Source organism: Argopecten irradians, chromosome 1 (genome assembly GCF_041381155.1).
Source record: "Argopecten irradians isolate NY chromosome 1, Ai_NY, whole genome shotgun sequence".
NCBI lineage: Eukaryota > Metazoa > Mollusca > Bivalvia > Pectinida > Pectinidae > Argopecten > Argopecten irradians.
This window is the reverse complement of record NC_091134.1, coordinates 63,149,707-63,169,290: the sequence shown is the minus strand read 5'-3', so window position 1 is coordinate 63,169,290 and position 19,584 is coordinate 63,149,707. Positions and strand designations below refer to the sequence as shown.

The 19,584-nt window shown below is 35.1% G+C and overlaps 1 protein-coding gene across 4 annotated transcripts in view; it reads right to left on the bottom strand.

Annotated features, from left to right (window-relative positions):
• Window positions 1-19,584, bottom strand: part of LOC138304798 (radixin-like) — a 47,248-nt gene that overhangs the window by 16,761 nt on the left and 10,903 nt on the right. For all 4 annotated transcript variants that reach the window (XM_069245076.1, XM_069245106.1, XM_069245087.1 and 1 more), the window contains exons 3-7: window positions 7,585-7,668; window positions 7,312-7,407; window positions 6,456-6,560; window positions 1,347-1,501; window positions 866-949 (exon numbers count right to left, since the gene is read on the bottom strand). In XM_069245076.1, the coding sequence (XP_069101177.1) occupies window positions 866-949; window positions 1,347-1,501; window positions 6,456-6,560; window positions 7,312-7,407; window positions 7,585-7,668 (524 nt within the window). The remainder of the gene's footprint in view (window positions 1-865; window positions 950-1,346; window positions 1,502-6,455; window positions 6,561-7,311; window positions 7,408-7,584; window positions 7,669-19,584) is intronic.

The window sequence follows — 19,584 nt, the reverse complement described above, 5'->3', positions numbered from 1 at the left end:
AAATGTACGTAAATTTGTTTATTAGACCTATTTAGGTTCAGAATTGTAGACACAAATTCAATCCTGTTTAGTTATTGCAATTGATATCGATCGTTTAGCTGTTTCTCAAATATTCACGTGTCGATCTAACGTAAACAAGAATCTAATATTGGAATTTTTTATGTTATTAAACAATTAAAATCGATTTACAACTTCGAAAATAATAACTTGTTGTTTGTTTTAAGTGTAAATAATTTACGTATTTATCAAGTAAACAAAACGATATCTGTTTTGCCTGTTCACATACGTGTGAGGTCAAACAAAGGTGCAAAATGTCATCTCCGCCTATTCAAATACTCCGGTTATTTGCATATTTTCTTCTGGAAAATGACTTATTCAAATAAGCGGAATCCTCTGTATGTACAAATTTGTTCACCTATTAGAAACCAAGGGTATGAATGATTTGGGGATGTTGGGTAAATTTATTGTCTTTAACAATAACAGAGTTTTTAGTTGGATTGTTTTCTACACAAGCCCTATGGTCATGGAATGTGTGGTAAGAGTGCATGTGTATCCTATGTGTGTTGTTCTGTATGGCCGTTTTCGATTATACGGTTTGACTGGTTGGACTTAGTTGTTCATTTATAAATTAAAGACGGATCTGCTAATTTTATATTGATTTTCGACGAGCATTGACAAAGCCCTCACAGGTCTGTATCAAAAACTGCAGGTCTGCCAGCATATATACATGAAATAATGACTTTAACAAACAGGCGATCCGGTTATTCCGAATAAATGAAACTGGCCTATGTATTCATATATGAATTATACACTGTGTCTATACTGATATGTCTGATAAACAAACAGACTGTGGTTGTATACATACACTAGCATTCCTTTGTGTTCCCCATACCAGTTCCGGATTCGTTCATACCACTGGTCCTTTGTGAGATTGTGTTGATCAATTACTCTGTAAAACATAACAGGAATCTATTTTCAGACACAAGTCATAGAATTCATTCAATGCTCTTATGTTGATGTAATGAAATTCTAATACTGGATTTTGAATGTAATTGTGCAATCCAAACAGTTGTTTTATAGAGAACAGAAATTGCAATTATCTCATCAAAACTTTTCTGATTAAAACACATCAATTTGTCTTTCTGATTTAGTATCATGGCTTTATCCATGATTGGTAAAAAAAAATCCCTTAAAATCTGCTAGATCTGAAAAGGTTATCCTCTTATAATGTCTAGTATTATAAAATAATGCAGGAAACAAAAGTATAAATGGCTGGACACTAATTGGGCTGATCAAGTATTATGATCACCTAACTCAACTATATTAGTTTTCTGTCTTCTGCTTACCTCTGAGGAAGGAGTGTATCGTTGGAGAGGTCAACGCCTTCTTTTCCCTGGTGTTTCACTTGGCAGGCGTAGGAAGCTAGCAGGACGGACGTCTCGGGAGGACAGTATATCTCGTCACTCAGAATGCCTTCTTTTACTTGCAGGAAAAACATCCTCTGTAAGCAATTAGAATTATGTTAATGACAAATAATACACAGATTTTGGTTTTCTATATAATTTTTTACACAGATTTTGTATTTTGTTTATATCATTTAAATAAGGGAAGGAATATATCCTAATCAGGAAACTTAGATCATTAAACCATTATGTACCTCGTAAACTCGGAAGTATTTGGATGGTTACAATAATCTTTAATTACAGTATAGATTTGAATACATATATATAACTCTACTAAAACCAAGTTCTTTCTCACTTCGAGATAACAAGAGTTTTACCAAGGTCTCTCTCAATATGAATGAGTGAAAGCAATAGTATGATTAAGCATTGAACGTCTTTTATATGGAATTTGCCTCTGTCCAGTTTGCATTCATATTGGCTATGAATGCCAACTGGAAGACATTTAATGCTTAGGATTACATTTGGTAAGAATTTTATGATGAAATCCCAAAGAATTTTGCATCCATAATGAAATAATCATTTGTTATCGTCATGGATGGAACAGCCATTTGAACAGCCATAATCCGTGATCGCTTGCACCACAATTGTAACGTCACAATGATAATGTCATAATAAGCGCTTGACGTTCATTGTCTATATCACTGCCATATATATATATCATATCATACCTATATGATACACTATGGCCCCTTTATGTTACCACATCAGTATATGATACACTGTGGCCCTTCATGTTACCACATCAGTATATGATACACTGTGGCCCCTTTATGTTACCATATTAGTATATGATACACTGTGGCCCCTTTATGTTACCACATTAGTATATGATACACTGTGGCCCCTTTATGTTACCACATTAGTATATGATACACTGTGGCCCCTTTATGTTACCATATTAGTATATGATACACTGTGGCCCCTTTATGTTACCAATTAGTATATAATACACTGTGGCCCCTTTATGTTACCATATTAGCATATGATACACTGTGGCCACTTTATGTTACCAATAAGTATATGATACACTGTGGCCCCTTTATGTTTCCAATTAGTATATGATACACTGTGGCCCCTTTATGTTTCCAATTAGTATATGATACACTGTCGTCCCTTTATGTTTCCAATTAGTATATGATACACTGTGGCCCCTTTATGTTACCAATTAGTATATGATACACTGTGGCCCCTTTATGTTTCCAATTAGTATATGATACACTATGGCCACTTTATGTTTCCAATTAGTATATGATACACTATGGCCCCTTTATGTTTCCAATTAGTATATGATACACTGTGGCCCCTTTATGTTACCAATAAGAATATGATACACTATGGCCCCTTTATGTTACCAATTAGTATATGATACACTGTGGCCCCTTTATGTTTCCAATTAGTATATGATACACTATGGCCACTTTATGTTTCCAATTAGTATATGATACACTATGGCCCCTTTATGTTTCCAATTAGTATATGATACACTATGGCCCCTTTATGTTACCACATCAGTATATGATACACTATGGCCACTTTATGTTTCCAATTAGTATATGATACACTATGGCCCCTTTATGTTACCAATTAGTATATGATACACTGTGGCCCCTTTATGTTACCAATTAGTATATGATACACTGTGGCCCCTTTATGTTACCAATTAGTATATGATACACAGTGGCCCCTTTATGTTACCAATTAGTATATGATACACTGTGGCCCCTTTATGTTTCCAATTAGTATATGATACACTGTCGTCCCTTTATGTTACCATATTAGTATATGATACACTGTGGCCCCTTTATGTTACCAATTAGTATATGATACACTGTGGCCCCTTTATGTTACCAATTAGTATATGATACACTGTGGCCCCTTTATGTTACCATATTAGTATATGATACACTATGGCCCCTTTATGTTACCACATCAGTATATGATACACTGTGGCCCCTTTATGTTACCATATTAGTATATGATACACTATGGCCCCTTTATGTTACCACATCAGTATATGATACACTGTGGCCCCTTTATGTTACCACATCAGTATATGATACAATGTGACCCCTTTATGTTACCAATTAGTATATGATACACTGTGGCCCCTTTATGTTACCAATTAGTATATGATACACTGTGGCCCCTTTATGTTACCATATTAGTATATGATACACTATGGCCCCTTTATGTTACCACATCAGTATATGATACACTGTGGCCCCTTTATGTTACCATATTAGTATATGATACACTATGGCCCCTTTATGTTACCACATCAGTATATGATACACTGTGGCCCCTTTATGTTACCACATCAGTATATGATACAATGTGGCCCCTTTATGTTACCAACTAGAACACTGACACGTCAGAAAGGGCCCCGCTATGTGTCTGACGTGCTTAAGTGGAAAAGTAGTATTTTGACAACGAATTCTTCCGTGTTAGCTATATGTTGCTAATAAATAATTAATGTCAACATTAATTGGGAAACCGATGATGGTACATTATTATAATTCTTTGGAAAAAGTCTTCCAAGTATTTAACTTGAATCCTGATTCCAAGCTAACATTACATTAAGAGCATACAATTAACTCAAATACCCCTTTTAAACAAGGTAAACCTCATAGTTTGCTGAAGAAACACATAACAAATGTGAAAGGAAGGGAATAAAGGTCTTGCTCAAATATTTTAATCATGTAAAAGTGCATTAAGCAGTCAAAACTTTGGTGAGTTGACTTCTTGTTTAATTCTGAACAACTCTGCTTCATTATAAATGTTGTAGCAAAATGTTCATGAGAAAATAATTTTTTTAAATTTGACCTTGACCTTTGACTTAGTAACCTTGGCCCATGACCTTACCTTTGGACAGTCAACTCCTTGTTTAATTCTGAACGACTTTGCATCATAATGTTATAACAAAATGTTTATCAGTTAAGAGCAACAACATTGTGATTTTTTTAAATGTTAAAATCCAAGATGGCCGATTTTTTAATTTAATTTCAGCCTGAAAAATTACCAAGCAGATCTAGGATGGATGGGGAATCATCATGTAAAATATGGGGAAAATACTCCACTCCCTTCCATCATTAATGTGCAAAAGAAAAAAAACGGACAGACGGACGGACGGACAGACAGACAGACAGACAGACGGACGGACGGACGGACGGACGGACGGACGGACGGACGGACGGACGGACGGACGGACGGACGGACGGACGGACGGACAACCTGATTACTATAGGGCACCCGCATCTCGATGCGGGGCCCTAATTAGTATATGATACACTGTGGCCCCTTTATGTTACCAATTAGTATATGATACACTGTGGCCCCTTTATGTTACCATATTAGTATATGATACACTGAGGCCCCTTTATGTTACCAATTAGTATATGATACACTGTGGCCCCTTTATGTTACCAATTAGTATATGATACACTGTGGCCCCTTTATGTTACCATATTAGTATATGATACACTATGGCCCCTTTATGTTACCACATCAGTATATGATACACTGTGGCCCCTTTATGTTACCATATTAGTATATGATACACTATGGCCCCTTTATGTTACCACATCAGTATATGATACACTGTGGCCCCTTTATGTTACCACATCAGTATATGATACACTGTGGCCCTTCATGTTACCAATTAGTATATGATACACTGTGGCCCCTTTATGTTACCATATTAGTATATGATACACTGTGGCCCCTTTATGTTACCACATTAGTATATGATACACTGTGGCCCCTTTATGTTACCACATTAGTATATGATACACTGTGGCCCCTTTATGTTACCATATGATACACTGTGGCCCCTTTATGTTACCAATTAGTATATAATACACTGTGGCCCCTTTATGTTACCATATTAGTATATGATACACTGTGGCCACTTTATGTTACCAATAAGTATATGATACACTGTGGCCCCTTTATGTTTCCAATTAGTATATGATACACTATGGCCCCTTTATGTTTCCAATTAGTATATGATACACTGTCGTCCCTTTATGTTTCCAATTAGTATATGATACACTGTGGCCCCTTTATGTTACCAATTAGTATATGATACACTGTGGCCCCTTTATGTTACCAATTAGTATATGATACACTGTGGCCCCTTTATGTTACCATATTAGTATATGATACACTGTGGCCCCTTTATGTTACCAATTAGTATATGATACACTGTGGCCCCTTTATGTTACCATATTAGTATATGATACACTATGGCCCCTTTATGTTACCACATCAGTATATGATACACTGTGGCCCCTTTATGTTACCATATTAGTATATGATACACTATGGCCCCTTTATGTTACCACATCAGTATATGATACACTGTGGCCCCTTTATGTTACCACATCAGTATATGATACAATGTGGCCCCTTTATGTTACCAATTAGTATATGATACACTGTGGCCCCTTTATGTTACCAATTAGTATATGATACACTGTGGCCCCTTTATGTTACCATATTAGTATATGATACACTATGGCCCCTGCATGTTACCACATCAGTATATGATACACTGTGGCCCCTTTATGTTACCATATTAGTATATGATACACTATGGCCCCTTTATGTTACCACATCAGTATATGATACACTGTGGCCCCTTTCTGTTACCACATCAGTATATGATACAATGTGGCCCCTTTATGTTACCAATTAGTATATAATACACTGTGGCCCCTTTATGTTACCAATTAGTATATGATACACTGTGGCCCCTTTATGTTACCATATTAGTATATGATACACTGTGGCCCCTTTATGTTACCAATTAGTATATGATACACTGTGGCCCCTTTATGTTACCAATTAGTATATGATACACTGTGGCCCCTTTATGTTACCAATTGGTATATGATACACTGTGGCCCCTTTATGTTACCAATTAGTATATGATGCACTGTGGCCCCTTTATGTTACCTAACACAATTACGCTGCTGACAGGAGACAACCTACCTGTGTGACTTCCAAGATCAGCTCCTCAGATACATCCTCAGGGAAGAACTTGGCTCTAAATTTGAATTGTACTGGCGTCTCTTTTTTGACATCTTGATTTAAAACCTATAGATAAGAAAATGAAAAAGAAAAACATATCTGTAATTCAAATGTAGAAATATCTATCTTTCACTTTTAGCATTTGTTGTAATCATACATAATCAGAGCAATACTCATTTTGTTGATTTTTCAACACTTATTTTATTTAGCTAACTTCAATTGTGAGTTGAAAATTTGTTCTTCACAGAGATGTATGTCTATCCTATATCCAACTTTAGAATGTATGTTTGTGCTATATCAAACTTTAGAATGTATGTCTGTGCTATATCAAACTTTATCACATGACTGGTCCGTCCAGCCATGTCATATGGCCATGTCAAAGATATTGTAAGACACATGTGTAATAACACTATTATGATGTCACCGGTTGTCTCGACGTCATAATCTATAATATGTGACATCGCATGATTCTCTCAGTAGATGGAAACGTCACATCGCAGCCGGATTTCTACTGTTTTATATAGAGATGAAATCTTACGTCTTACTTATATTTTTACTATTTACAAATATAAATAGAATCTTACACTCGTGACTATGTGATATGAAATTTATCAAACTCGTTGAATAATCTGTATGCCACTTGTCTAAAGGCTCGTGGCATATTAAATTACTGAACTCATTTTGATAAATTTCATATCACAGTCACTCATGTGAGATCCTCTAAACATTCTGCATGCATACATCATTACATGCAATTTTGAACAATAAAGATATTTTGAGTTCATTATAGAAAAGCTGTAGATTTAAGCAGACTTACCCTTTTATTGAGTTTCAGCCAGGTTGTGTAACCTTTGGTGTCAATGTACTGTAGACCAAAGAACCAGATCTCTCGAAGACCAATAGTTTTGACGACCTGAAAAAACATCAACAATAAATAATTTCTAACTGCATTATAACTCAAAGTTGATGTCTCGCATACCAATCTTTGGAAAGAAATGTTCATCTTAAATTTCTTACAATGATAAGTGAAAATTTGTGCATGGGGGAGACAATGGTAACAGTTGATGGTAAGGACATTAAAAGAACTCACCTGATCAAAAAGCTGTTTGCCTGTAGTACTTTGCTGGATTGCAAACTCTAATTCTGCGTCCAAAGTTGTGACACGCACATTTACCTGAAATTATACAAAATGACAATCCTATAATCATTGACAAAGAAAATGCCAAACACTCTTTGGTTTCAAACCAGATGTTAAGAAATGAAATTCTGAAATAAATCGTATCCGATCCAATTGAAAAAGTATAAGGGTGCACTTCTATAAATAAAGCCAGATTGCGACTGACCTTTCATAAATTATTGTACAAAGTAAGCCATAGATCAAAAAGAAATAAAATAAAGAAACCGAAGATTTTCATATTTTTTGTCTGCATTGAATTCAGGATCAGGGAAAATGAGGCCTCAAAAAGAGAGAGGGCGCTAAAAGAGATGTATCGAATTGACTTGAATACAGAATTTTCAAATCTTCAAATTGATTTTTACACTCCCCCCCCCCCTCAGTTTTTACAATTTGTTAAAACACCACATGGAGTGTATAGAGATGTCTAGACAGAGAACCTACTTGGTTGATACACTACCAGAGAAGCGTTTTCTTGTTTGTAATATAAAAAAACTCAGCTAAAAGACCTATTCTTGACGAGTTCATTTAGCTGATAGAACAGGAACTAATACCTAGGTAAGTAGGGCTGACTAAGATATATAACAATGGCAGCCCCAGGCTATCATCACAGCCAGTTGTACACGTGCACTGATTCATCTCATTTAGAAAACAGACCTCAGCTCCTGATATGTTCCTCGATATATATACAACAGAGTACTATGCTACCAATGCCAATATAACTATATAGTTTACACCCATACAAACACATTTTACACTAGTATATATAAAGCACTGTTCTCTTACAAAGTCATTAGGATATCTACAATATTCCAATCTGATCTATATAACGTTCAGATTTTTAATGAATGTCCCAGTTTTCAGGTTAGCCATTTTGTTTTGTTAAAAGGGAACAATAGGAGATAACTATCATAAATAATGCTGCTAGAATTCTCAATGTAAAGGGCCAGTTCTAGTGTGTTATATCTGATATCCCTGCTTTCATCACCCATTTACATAGAAAAGGATCAATGCCGGAGTTATTTGTAATGACCAATAAATGTAGGTCACAGTGACCTTATCATGTGGCACCATTAATCCATGTATTACTGAGCTATATATATAACATTAGCTTGTCAGACTATTATGGTGATTACGGTAATTCAGCATACAAGGAAGTAACAAACCCATGACTGACGTGTATACTGTAGACAGACCTTTCCCTATACAGACTGTCAAAACAATTTTTTCTCAATATTGCTGAGTCTTTCTATGTGGAAAGTGTTGAAGCCCTTATGCATGGTAGGAGTGTATAAGTGAAGATGTCAATCACATTGTTATAAATGCCAAAGTCTGGTACAAGGCAACCACTCCAATACACTTCAATATCAAACATTTGTTTTATCAAGACTAGTCGTAGCAGTAGTCATTATTGGTACTCATCAAATAAAGCTGCTCTCTTACTTTATTTAGACAAAATATATCAGGTATTTACTAGATTTTTAATCGTACTTGCTTCCAATATGTGAATATATTTGTAATTATAACCTTGCTTCATATATGTGAATTCTTGTAACCATGATTTATTTACTAAATGTCAATTAAAGAGTATTATGAAACCTCTGTAAAAGGAATTTACACTTTTTCAGTTCTAACATTATAATAGAAGCCTAAATCTTAAAACCATTTCTTTTTTAACTTCATATCCCATATATGAATTGATTAATATATGATGCTAAAAACACACCAAGCTAAAAATAAAAGTCTAAATCAATAAGATTTACTGAAAACTTTTGTGGAATATTTTGATATACATGTTCCTGGTGTATCCCTGTATTGAGATTTTCAGTAAAATGAATTGGTGTTACAGGTGTTACTTGTCTAAATGTGTTAGGATGGTTTGTCAGCTGTAATACAGCCCTCACCTATAATGGCCACAGGCAGATAGAGATAATTACAATAGGTTGATATTCAGATTTTGCAGGTAATTTAATTTTTACCTTTAGCGAGACAGATGTGTTAGCAGGTTTAATTCAGTTGATATCATTCTTCTATTTGGAATAAGGTTATATTTACTAGGTCCTTAGTTAATGCCTAACTATTGCATGTTATTGTAACTAATTGAATGAAAAGGGATAGGGCTGTTATATATACATTAACGAATACTCCACCTGACTTCATCATTCAGATTCTTGGAGTACTCCCTAAGCTTAAGTATGTCCATTTATTGTAGGTTATCTTAATAAACTCTATTTCACTCCTAAAAACTGGTTATGCATTTTTAGAAAACTTATTAAAATGAAAGTTAAATCGATTACATACTGCCCCTCCCCTGAAACCAGCGGGCTTCCCTACTCCTGACCACACCCACGATACAGCTCCAACAGAACAAGCTAACCCCAGCTAGTGCAGTATTTGATACTTTCTATATATTGCTAGAAAAATTGTGCACTGATAGCCTGGGCCTTATGACATGTTACCATGATAAGAAACAGGTTTTACACATTTACATGTAACCAACTGATACCATCCATATTGCCTGATTTATACAACTTGTAGTTATCTCCCTTGATAACAACGCCTACACATTTTGTCAGTATGGCATACATGTATATATCTAGATCTGTATTTACACCTACGTACATGGGTGTGAACTTATCAAATCTCTTTAAATCTCCTAACATGTTTTACACATATAACAAATCACATAAGGTTGTAGGTATACAGTACAGCTGATAGATTTATAGTACACTCTCATCATATGACCCTGACCTTTACCACATCCTCTAAACAAGAAGTCCTAAAGGATCACCTGGTTATTCCAGAGACTATATTAATTACATCTAATCCATCTCAGACCATCTGTATGGACTAGTCCCATTGATGTACAGCATACTGTATAGGCAAATTGGACATAAAAAGATTTTGTCTGGTCGCTATTATTTCTGTTAAAAGGTACAGATTGAAATTATTAGACTTTGGAATCATCATCACCTAAAATGTTGCATGAGTAACAGTCTCTGCTTGGCTGATAAAACTTGTAGCTGTATAATAACAGCCAAACTGTCTTTTAGGAACACCTTTTCTTGCCAATGGGGGCAGCCCAAGCATTTAAATAGCTGTGAATCCTAGCTACAAAAAGATGCTTTAAGTCTTTTATATTGCCACACAGCAATTAAGGAAGTTGTTTCTAATATCATTGTTTGGCAAGCCAATTAACCAGCAAACTGCTTTACTTTCAATATGCATAATTTTTTGAGAATGTCAAAATAGTTATATCTTGTGAATTCATAATTTTAGTAATTTTGTAGAAAAATTAAAATATAGTCTGACACGACATAAAGTTACATGTATAACTTTCAACAGTTCAAGTACCTTGACCTTGGACTTATATAATCATTGTAATCATATACGGCATAGTTTAACCCCTTGTTGTGTACCTCTAGTTAATAATAATGAGGAGTGTATTTCATAAAGTATTCCCTTCGTGGCAGAAACATTAATGGGACACATGTCACAAACTTGGGGACATGAATATTCAGACCTATAACACAGCAACAACATTAAATTGTATTAATACACCAGGAAAATGTATTCTCTTTGTTGGGGAGAGGAAAAAAATGTTGATAATAATCATAATTATAATATATGGTACTGAATTACTTCATCATGACTCATTTCCCTGTATGTGACAACCTCCATCCCTCTGGTGAAAGTTTTTTTAAAGTGTTAGGACCATTGACATCTACCAACACTTTAAGTCATAAGTGTCTTTGTATATACAAAACACAGGTCAAATAGGACACAGTCCATGACAGTATTTGGTTTGTTTTATGTCAGGCTATTCACAACTAGGGTCATGTAAGGACAAGCTAGTTTAAAGGTGAAGAAAAACAGGCTAACCTGGATAAAAAACACATTGACTTATAGTCAGTAAGTAACTGGCAGCTGTACGTGCCACAGGGTTTCCAACTCACTACCCAGAGGTGAAGGACTATAGTGTTTAATATGTAATGTCAGCTCTATCATTCAACCAAGCTGCCCTCTCGAAAGACAGACTTTTTTATAATACCTGCTTTATAATGATCCTACTTGTTACATAATCAATGATGTGAAAGGAAGAATAATTCCAATGTTATTTTACTGTGACTTTGAGGAGACTTTACATCTCCCCTGTAAAATACCTCAGTTGTGGAAGCAGCTTACATATATTACAGTGGTGACTTAGAGGTTACCTTTGAAATTGTAGCATAAATCTGAATATTTTATGAATGAAAGATTGAACTTAATGCATATCCTTATTTCTTTCGTTTCCATGGGGCCATCTTTTCGTGACTGTCCTTCATGAATTTTAATTACCTGTTGCTTATATATATATATATTATGGACAGCTAGTTCAACACAATTTCCACCGATTAATACACATCCAGTCCACTAGATATAAACGTGAAAAGGTAGTGTGTGATAAAGGGCCTGTGATATAGTCTATCTCAGGAGTGTTTACCCTGGCCACACCTACCTGCTGTAGTAATCAGTGAAGGTTGGAATACCATAGTAGGTAGGATTTATCAGGGTCACACGACATGTACAGACATGGACAACTCAAACTAATGAATCAAGCTCTATCTCAGAGTACCTGCCACTCGTATTAACACTTAACAGGGACAACTCAAACTTATCCTGACGCTCGCTCATATTCAACATCTTAATCAAGACATCTATTCTCACGCCAAATACTCAAATTCAACATTGAACAGCGACACCTCAAACTTATCTTAATATGGACATCCAAAGCTTATGAATCAGTTGAATCCTCCTTTTAATATTCAACATTAAATAAGGACACATAAAGCCTGCAGCTAGTATTCAACATATAATGTAATGATAGGCTACAGTCACAATGTCAACTATTTAAGGTATTACTCTGTAACAGGAAATCCTTGGCTGGTTTTTGTATGGCTGTATGGTTTGTAAGTAATGACCTAGCACAGAAAACATCTCAGCTGGCTAGTCTCCTTGTCCTAGCTTACAAAGTGATATTCTAAGGAGTATTTCTTCCTTAAAATCCCTACACATACTAGTACAGAGAACACAAGATTTTGCCATGTGTTTCTCTATATAAGAGTCTTCTGATTTGATATCAGCTCATTGCCCTATAATTTGTGAAGAATTATTCTAATTGGTAAGACAATATGTACAGCAATCCACCAACTACTATGTGAATGCAATGATATGTATTATAATGAAGGCTATCAGCCACAAATGATTTATTCATTGCAAATGTGCCCCCCACATATTAAACATGTGCAAGTGTATTGGGAGATATACTACCTCTGATGGCAAGGTAAGGTCACCAGGTAGACATATATATTGACTATGCTTACCTGTACAGGTAGATATATTGACTATGCTTACCTGTAAAGCCAATAAGGACAACTATCCCTTAAATACATCAGTAAAGAAGATGTAGACGGAATCTATACTCCGTCTGAATGGGGATATATTGGACTCAAACACACTTAAACATTGGAAAAACATCTTTTAAGATAAAATCAATGCTTATTCCAACACGAAGAAAAAAGTGTGGTTAATTATATTTAAAACAACTTCTGAGATCTTGGAGATAGATTTAGGTATTTGAATTTAATGAATGCATTACATCATAATCATGTAGTCTTGGAACACTAAACAAAGGTGAAATCTCAGTATAGCCTACCACAACAGACTAGAGCGTACACATAGAATTTATGAAACAGGATCTGTATTTTCCACTCATGCACAGGTTAGAAATAATAAAGACAAGTACATTGTATCTCATTCCAAAGATTATACAAGCTAGATTGAGTCTGGTAGGTTACTGCCAATGTCAGACTGTAAATGATGTGAAGGTCACACAGCTAACCCATTCATCACCCATAACTCATACACAATGCTTAGTGCAGGTTTCTTGTTTGTAAATGACATAACAGACCCAGTCTTTAGCAAAGAGTGCTATCAAACAGGCTTGTAAATGATGAGGAAACTTCTGTGGATCTGCTTTTAGGGAACAATGATCTTTATAATCATTCTACTCCATGCTAAGACAAAGTCATTAGATGAAGCTACATGGAGTTTTTTGTCCTCATATTGTATCAAAATATCTCAATAATGTAACCACATCAGTGTGTCAATACATTATATTTCCAACATTTTAAAACAACCTTGACTTCCATATATGCAACATGCTCCATATTACTCATACACATCATCCAAAAATGACTTCAGTATTTATACTGTATTTCATTTTCTGTAATGACCTTTAAATTTACATTAACATCCATAACATTTTGACCTTGACTTCTACATACATCACTTTGTGAAAAACCTGGTCTATATTATTTTAAGTGAATTTGATAGTTTCTAAATCATCCTACAATGACCTTGACATTGTATTTTTACAACATCTTATATTATGACCTTCTATATATGCATGTCGCTCTTCACTTCACAGCAGATGAAGATAGTGACAAACGATTGACTGAATAACATGCAATTTTGTCTGGTCTGTTTAGGAAAATGTCACAACCTGTGGTATGAAAATTTCTGCTTGGTTTCACATGGAATATATAATTACAGGAGAGCATTTCTGTGCTTAAAAGGATCCTGGGAAAATTTAAGATGGATTTGTCCGGTTAAGATATCAGTCATTAAAGATGCTATATAGGTATTAAAGTGCCCCACCAGATAAACAGTTCTAGATCTGCGCATGCACTTTCCACTACCAAAGTATAATTAAGTCACAAGACCTACCAGTACACAAGACAATTATAAATACACCACGACGACACATATTTTCACCTGCTGTACCTAGTACAGAGGTATACAGTTACTCAAAATCACGTCCCATTTACAGGCTCATTATTCTGAAAGAAACTTTTCAGCAAACCAATAGACAATTTATCTGGCTGTCAGCAAATCTTACATACTATAGGTAATGTGTTCTACACTTTTAAAGGGGATTGGGTCACAGATATATACACATCTAGTCTTTACCTTCACAGAAAACACTTATCTGGTGTCAAGAAAATGTCACAACTTTAATTATTCTAACCAGTCATCAGAAAATGTTATTTATCAAATAATGGATATATGTACAGACACAAAGGTTGGCGTAAGGTTTTAATAGTTGGAGTAAAAGATATTCTGTAATAACGATTAAAAGTCCTTTGTGAAAATTAGTCCGAAACCCACTAGAAATGTCTATCACACCTAAATGCCCTAACCTCTGAAGTAATAATGGGATGACATAAACATAGATACAGCTATGTAATCTAACTCTGGAATTCTCAATAACTTCCAACCCTAGTGGAGTTAATTCAGTGAGGAACTTAATCTATTGTTCCACCCAACAAATCTCTTCAACTTCACAATTCTGATAGAAAACTCTCGAGAACAAGATGTTACACCCAATGAAGATAAATGTTAACCAATATTATCCAGCCTACAATAAAGCCATACAAAGTACATTAGGTTTAGGTTATAAATCCACAATAATGTACTATGATAATGAGAAGGGCCTTGCAGGTTATCTGACTGGTATATCTTTACAATATAACATTGTATTATTGATATTTTACAGGTAAATCTTTTACAAACTAACAATGTGTGAGCACTTGACAGGTAAATCCTTACTTCAAAATCATTCCCTTTGTAAATTAATGGATATAACTTTTTTATAGAAAATCAAATAATGATATTATGTCTTTTTAAAGAAATATGCCCTGGCTGGTATCTTTAAGAATTTAAGCAACAAAATTGATGCTGACATGTTTGCACATAGTCAAGAATACATATCCCTCAAATCCATTGATTTCTATCTGGGTCATGGCCAAGTCTCTTCTACATATAGAGAATACATGGTTAGTATCTAACAATACAAGGTTTATTTTAGTGCGAGACTTAGGAAAGCCGAGATGACGAGGCTGTGCCGAGTCATCTCGGCTTTCCGTGTCGAGCACCAAAATAAACCTTGTATTGTAAGGTACTAACCGTGTATTCTGTTTATCCTGAAACCATTATGGCATTCAAAACGAAAGCAAATTGACAGTTCCTTACTTTGTTTCGCTCGAAGCGAGACGATTCTTTGATGCGGAGGTAAAGATTCATTCACTTAACCGAATGAGAGTGCACTCCTTTTTACTGCCGTGGGAAATAAATAAGCGCATTCACAAACAGTCACCGTAATTCTATTCAGTGTGATATATCACTGAAAGGAAATGAAAATACTCAAATAACAGTAGATACCTATTAAAGAATTACTTAACAATACATACCTTTGTCATGAGCCAAGAAAAAGACGGCACCGCCATACGAGATTTTCGATATCGTAAAAATGACGTCATTTCGGTGAATGTGACGTCACGTTTTAGCGGGACTGAATGACGTTTCATTCACCGGAAGGTTCAAGTTCTGGGTCAAGTTAGAAAAAGTGCCGTCAGATATGGAACAAATTTACGTGATCGTATTGACGGATAAAGCATATCGTATTGACGGATAAAGAACAAGTTTATCCGGCAGTAGTTATCGGTCAGTATGTGGGACAGTTGCAGGATAAAATAAAATAGCAATACCTCATCAATATGAATTCTACCTATATCTTATTTGATACCTCTGCAGCATCAAATATATAGTTCTCTGATCTGGATGAGACTGAAGAGCAATATCCCATCATTTCAATGACTTGTTGACTTCATCCATGTTAACATTTTAATTCATCCTAGCCAGGCCTATTGAGTACAAGTCTGCATTATGTCTCTATTTAGCTACACATAGAGGCCCAGACACCACATAGAGGCCCAGACACCACATAGAGGCCCAGACACCACATAGAGGCCCAGACACCACATAGAGGCCCAGACACCACATAGAGGCCCAGACACCACATAGAGGCCCAGACACCACACAGCTTCATGTATCTGCATGTGTGCTTTTCAGATGTAGTTGCAGAAAATATTTCAACTTCACAATTGAGACTAGTTTCCATGTCTGTAGTTATTTCCTGTCTCTGTCAGAAATAGGACACTGTCTTTAATTGCTTCCTGACTCAGTAATGTGATGAAACTACACATCAACTTGACATCCCTTGGTTCTCATTATAGGCCTTCATTGTTCATCCCAATATAGACACACATGACAGTGAACAATCCTAAACATAGACACAGTGAACAATCCTAAACATAGACAAAGTAAACAATCCTAAACATAGACAGAGTAAACAATCCTAAACAGACACAGTGTACAATCCTAAACATAGACAAAGTAAACAATCCTAAACATAGACATAGTGAACAATCCTAAACATAGACATAGTGAACAATCCTAAACATAGACACAGTGAACATTCCTAAACAGACACAGTGTACAATCCTAAACATAGACATAGTGAACAATCCTAAACATAGACACAGTGAACAATCCTAAACATAGACAGAGTAAACAATCCTAAACATAGACACAGTGAACAATCCTAAACATAGACAAAGTAAACAATCCTAAACATAGACACAGTGAACAATCCTAAACATAGACAAAGTAAACAATCCTAAACAGACACAGTGTACAATCCTAAACATAGACACAGTGAACATTCCTAAACAGACACAGTGTACAATCCTAAACATAGACATAGTGAACAATCCTAAACATAGACACAGTGAACAATCCTAAACATAGACACAGTGAACAATCCTAAACATAGACACAGTGAACAATCCTAAACAGACACAGTGTACAATCCTAAACATAGACATAGTGAACAATCCTAGTGAACAATCCTAAACATAGACACAGTGAACATTCCTAAACAGACACAGTGTACAATCCTAAACATAGACATAGTTAACAATCCTAAACATAGACACAGTGTACAATCCTAAACAAAGACATAGTGAACAATCCTAAACATAGACACAGTGAACAATCCTAAACATAGACAGAGTAAACAATCCTAAACATAGACAAAGTAAACAATCCTAAACATAGACACAGTGAACATTCCTAAACAGACACAGTGTACAATCCTAAACATAGACATAGTGAACAATCCTAAACATAGACACAGACAGTGTACAATCCTAAACATAGACATAGTGAACATTCCTAAACATAGGCACAGTGAACAATCCTAAACAGACACAGTGTACAATCCTAAACATAGACATAGTGAACAATCCTAAACACAGACAGAGTAAACAATCCTAAACATAGACAAAGTAAACAATCCTAAACATAGACACAGTAAACAATCCTAAACAGACACAGTGTACAATCCTAAACAAAGACAAAGTAAACCATCCTAAACATAGACACAGTGAACAATCCTAAACAAAGACAAAGTAAACAATCCTAAACATAGACACAGTGAACAATCCTAAACATAGACAAAGTAAACCATCCTAAACATAGACACAGTGAACAATCCTAAACATAGACACAGTGAACAATCCTAGTAAAGACAGTGAATATTACAGGCCTGAGGAAAGTACACCAACCCTAAGTTAAGAAACAGTACATAATCCTAAGTAAAGACAGTGAATAATCCTAAGTAAAGACAGTGAACAATCCTATGTAAAGACAGTGAACAATCCTAAGTGAAGACAGTGGAAAATCCTAAGTAAAAACAGTGAACAATCCTAAGTAAAGACAGTGAATAATCCTAAGTAAAGAAACAGTGAACAATCCTAAGTAAAGAAACAGTGAACAATTCAAGTAAAGACATGCAGTGAACAATCCTAAGTAAAGACAGTGAACAATTCAAGTAAAGACAGAGAATAATCCTAAGTAAAGACAGTGTACAATCCTAAGTAAAGACAGTGAACAATCCTAAGTAAAGACAGTGAACAATCCTAAGTAAAGAAACAGTGAACAATTCAAGTAAAGACAGTGAACAATCCTAAGTAAAGAAACAGTGAAAAATTCAAGTAAAGACAGTGAACAATCCTAAGTAAAGACAGTGAATAATTCAAGTAAAGACGGTGAACAATCCTAAGTAAAGACAGTGAACAATCCTAAGTAAAGACAGTGAACAATCCTAAGTAAAGAAACAGTGAACAATCCTAAGTAAAGACAGTGAACAATCCTAAGTAAAGAAACAGTGAACAATTCAAGTAAAGACAGTGAACAATCCTAAGTAAAGACAGTGAATAATCCTAAGTAAAGACAGTGAACAATCCTAAGTAAAGACAGTGAACAATCCTAAGTAAAGACAGTGAACAATCCTAAGTAAAGACAGTGAACAATCCTAAGTAAAGACAGTGAACAATCCTAAGTAAAGACAGTGAACAATTCAAGTAAAGACGGTGAACAATCCTAAGTAAAGAAACAGTGAACAATTCAAGTAAAGACGGTGAACAATCCAAGTAAAGACAGTGAACAATCCTAAGTAAACACAGTGAACAATTCAAGTAAAGACGGTGAACAATCCTAAGTAAAGACGGTGAACAATCCTAAGTAAAAACAGTGAACAATCCTAAGTAAAGACGGTGAACAATCCTAAGTAAAGACGGTGAACAATCCTAAGTAAAGACAGTGAACAATCCTAAGTAAAGACAGTGAACAATCCTAAGTAAAGACGGTGAACAATCCTAAGTAAAGACAGTGAACAATCCTAAGTAAAGACAGTGAACAATCCTAAGTAAAGACAGTGAACAATTCAAGTAAAGACGGTGAACAATCCTAAGTAAAGACAGTGAACAATCCTAAGTAAAGACAGTGAACAATTCAAGTAAAGACGGTGAACAATCCTAAGTAAAGACAGTGAACAATCCTAAGTAAAGAAACAGTGAACAATCCTAAGTAAAGAAACAGTGAACAATCCTAAGTAAAGACAGTGAAAAATTCTAAGTAAAGAAACAGTGAACAATCCTAAGTAAAGAAACAGTGAACAATCCTAAGTAAAGA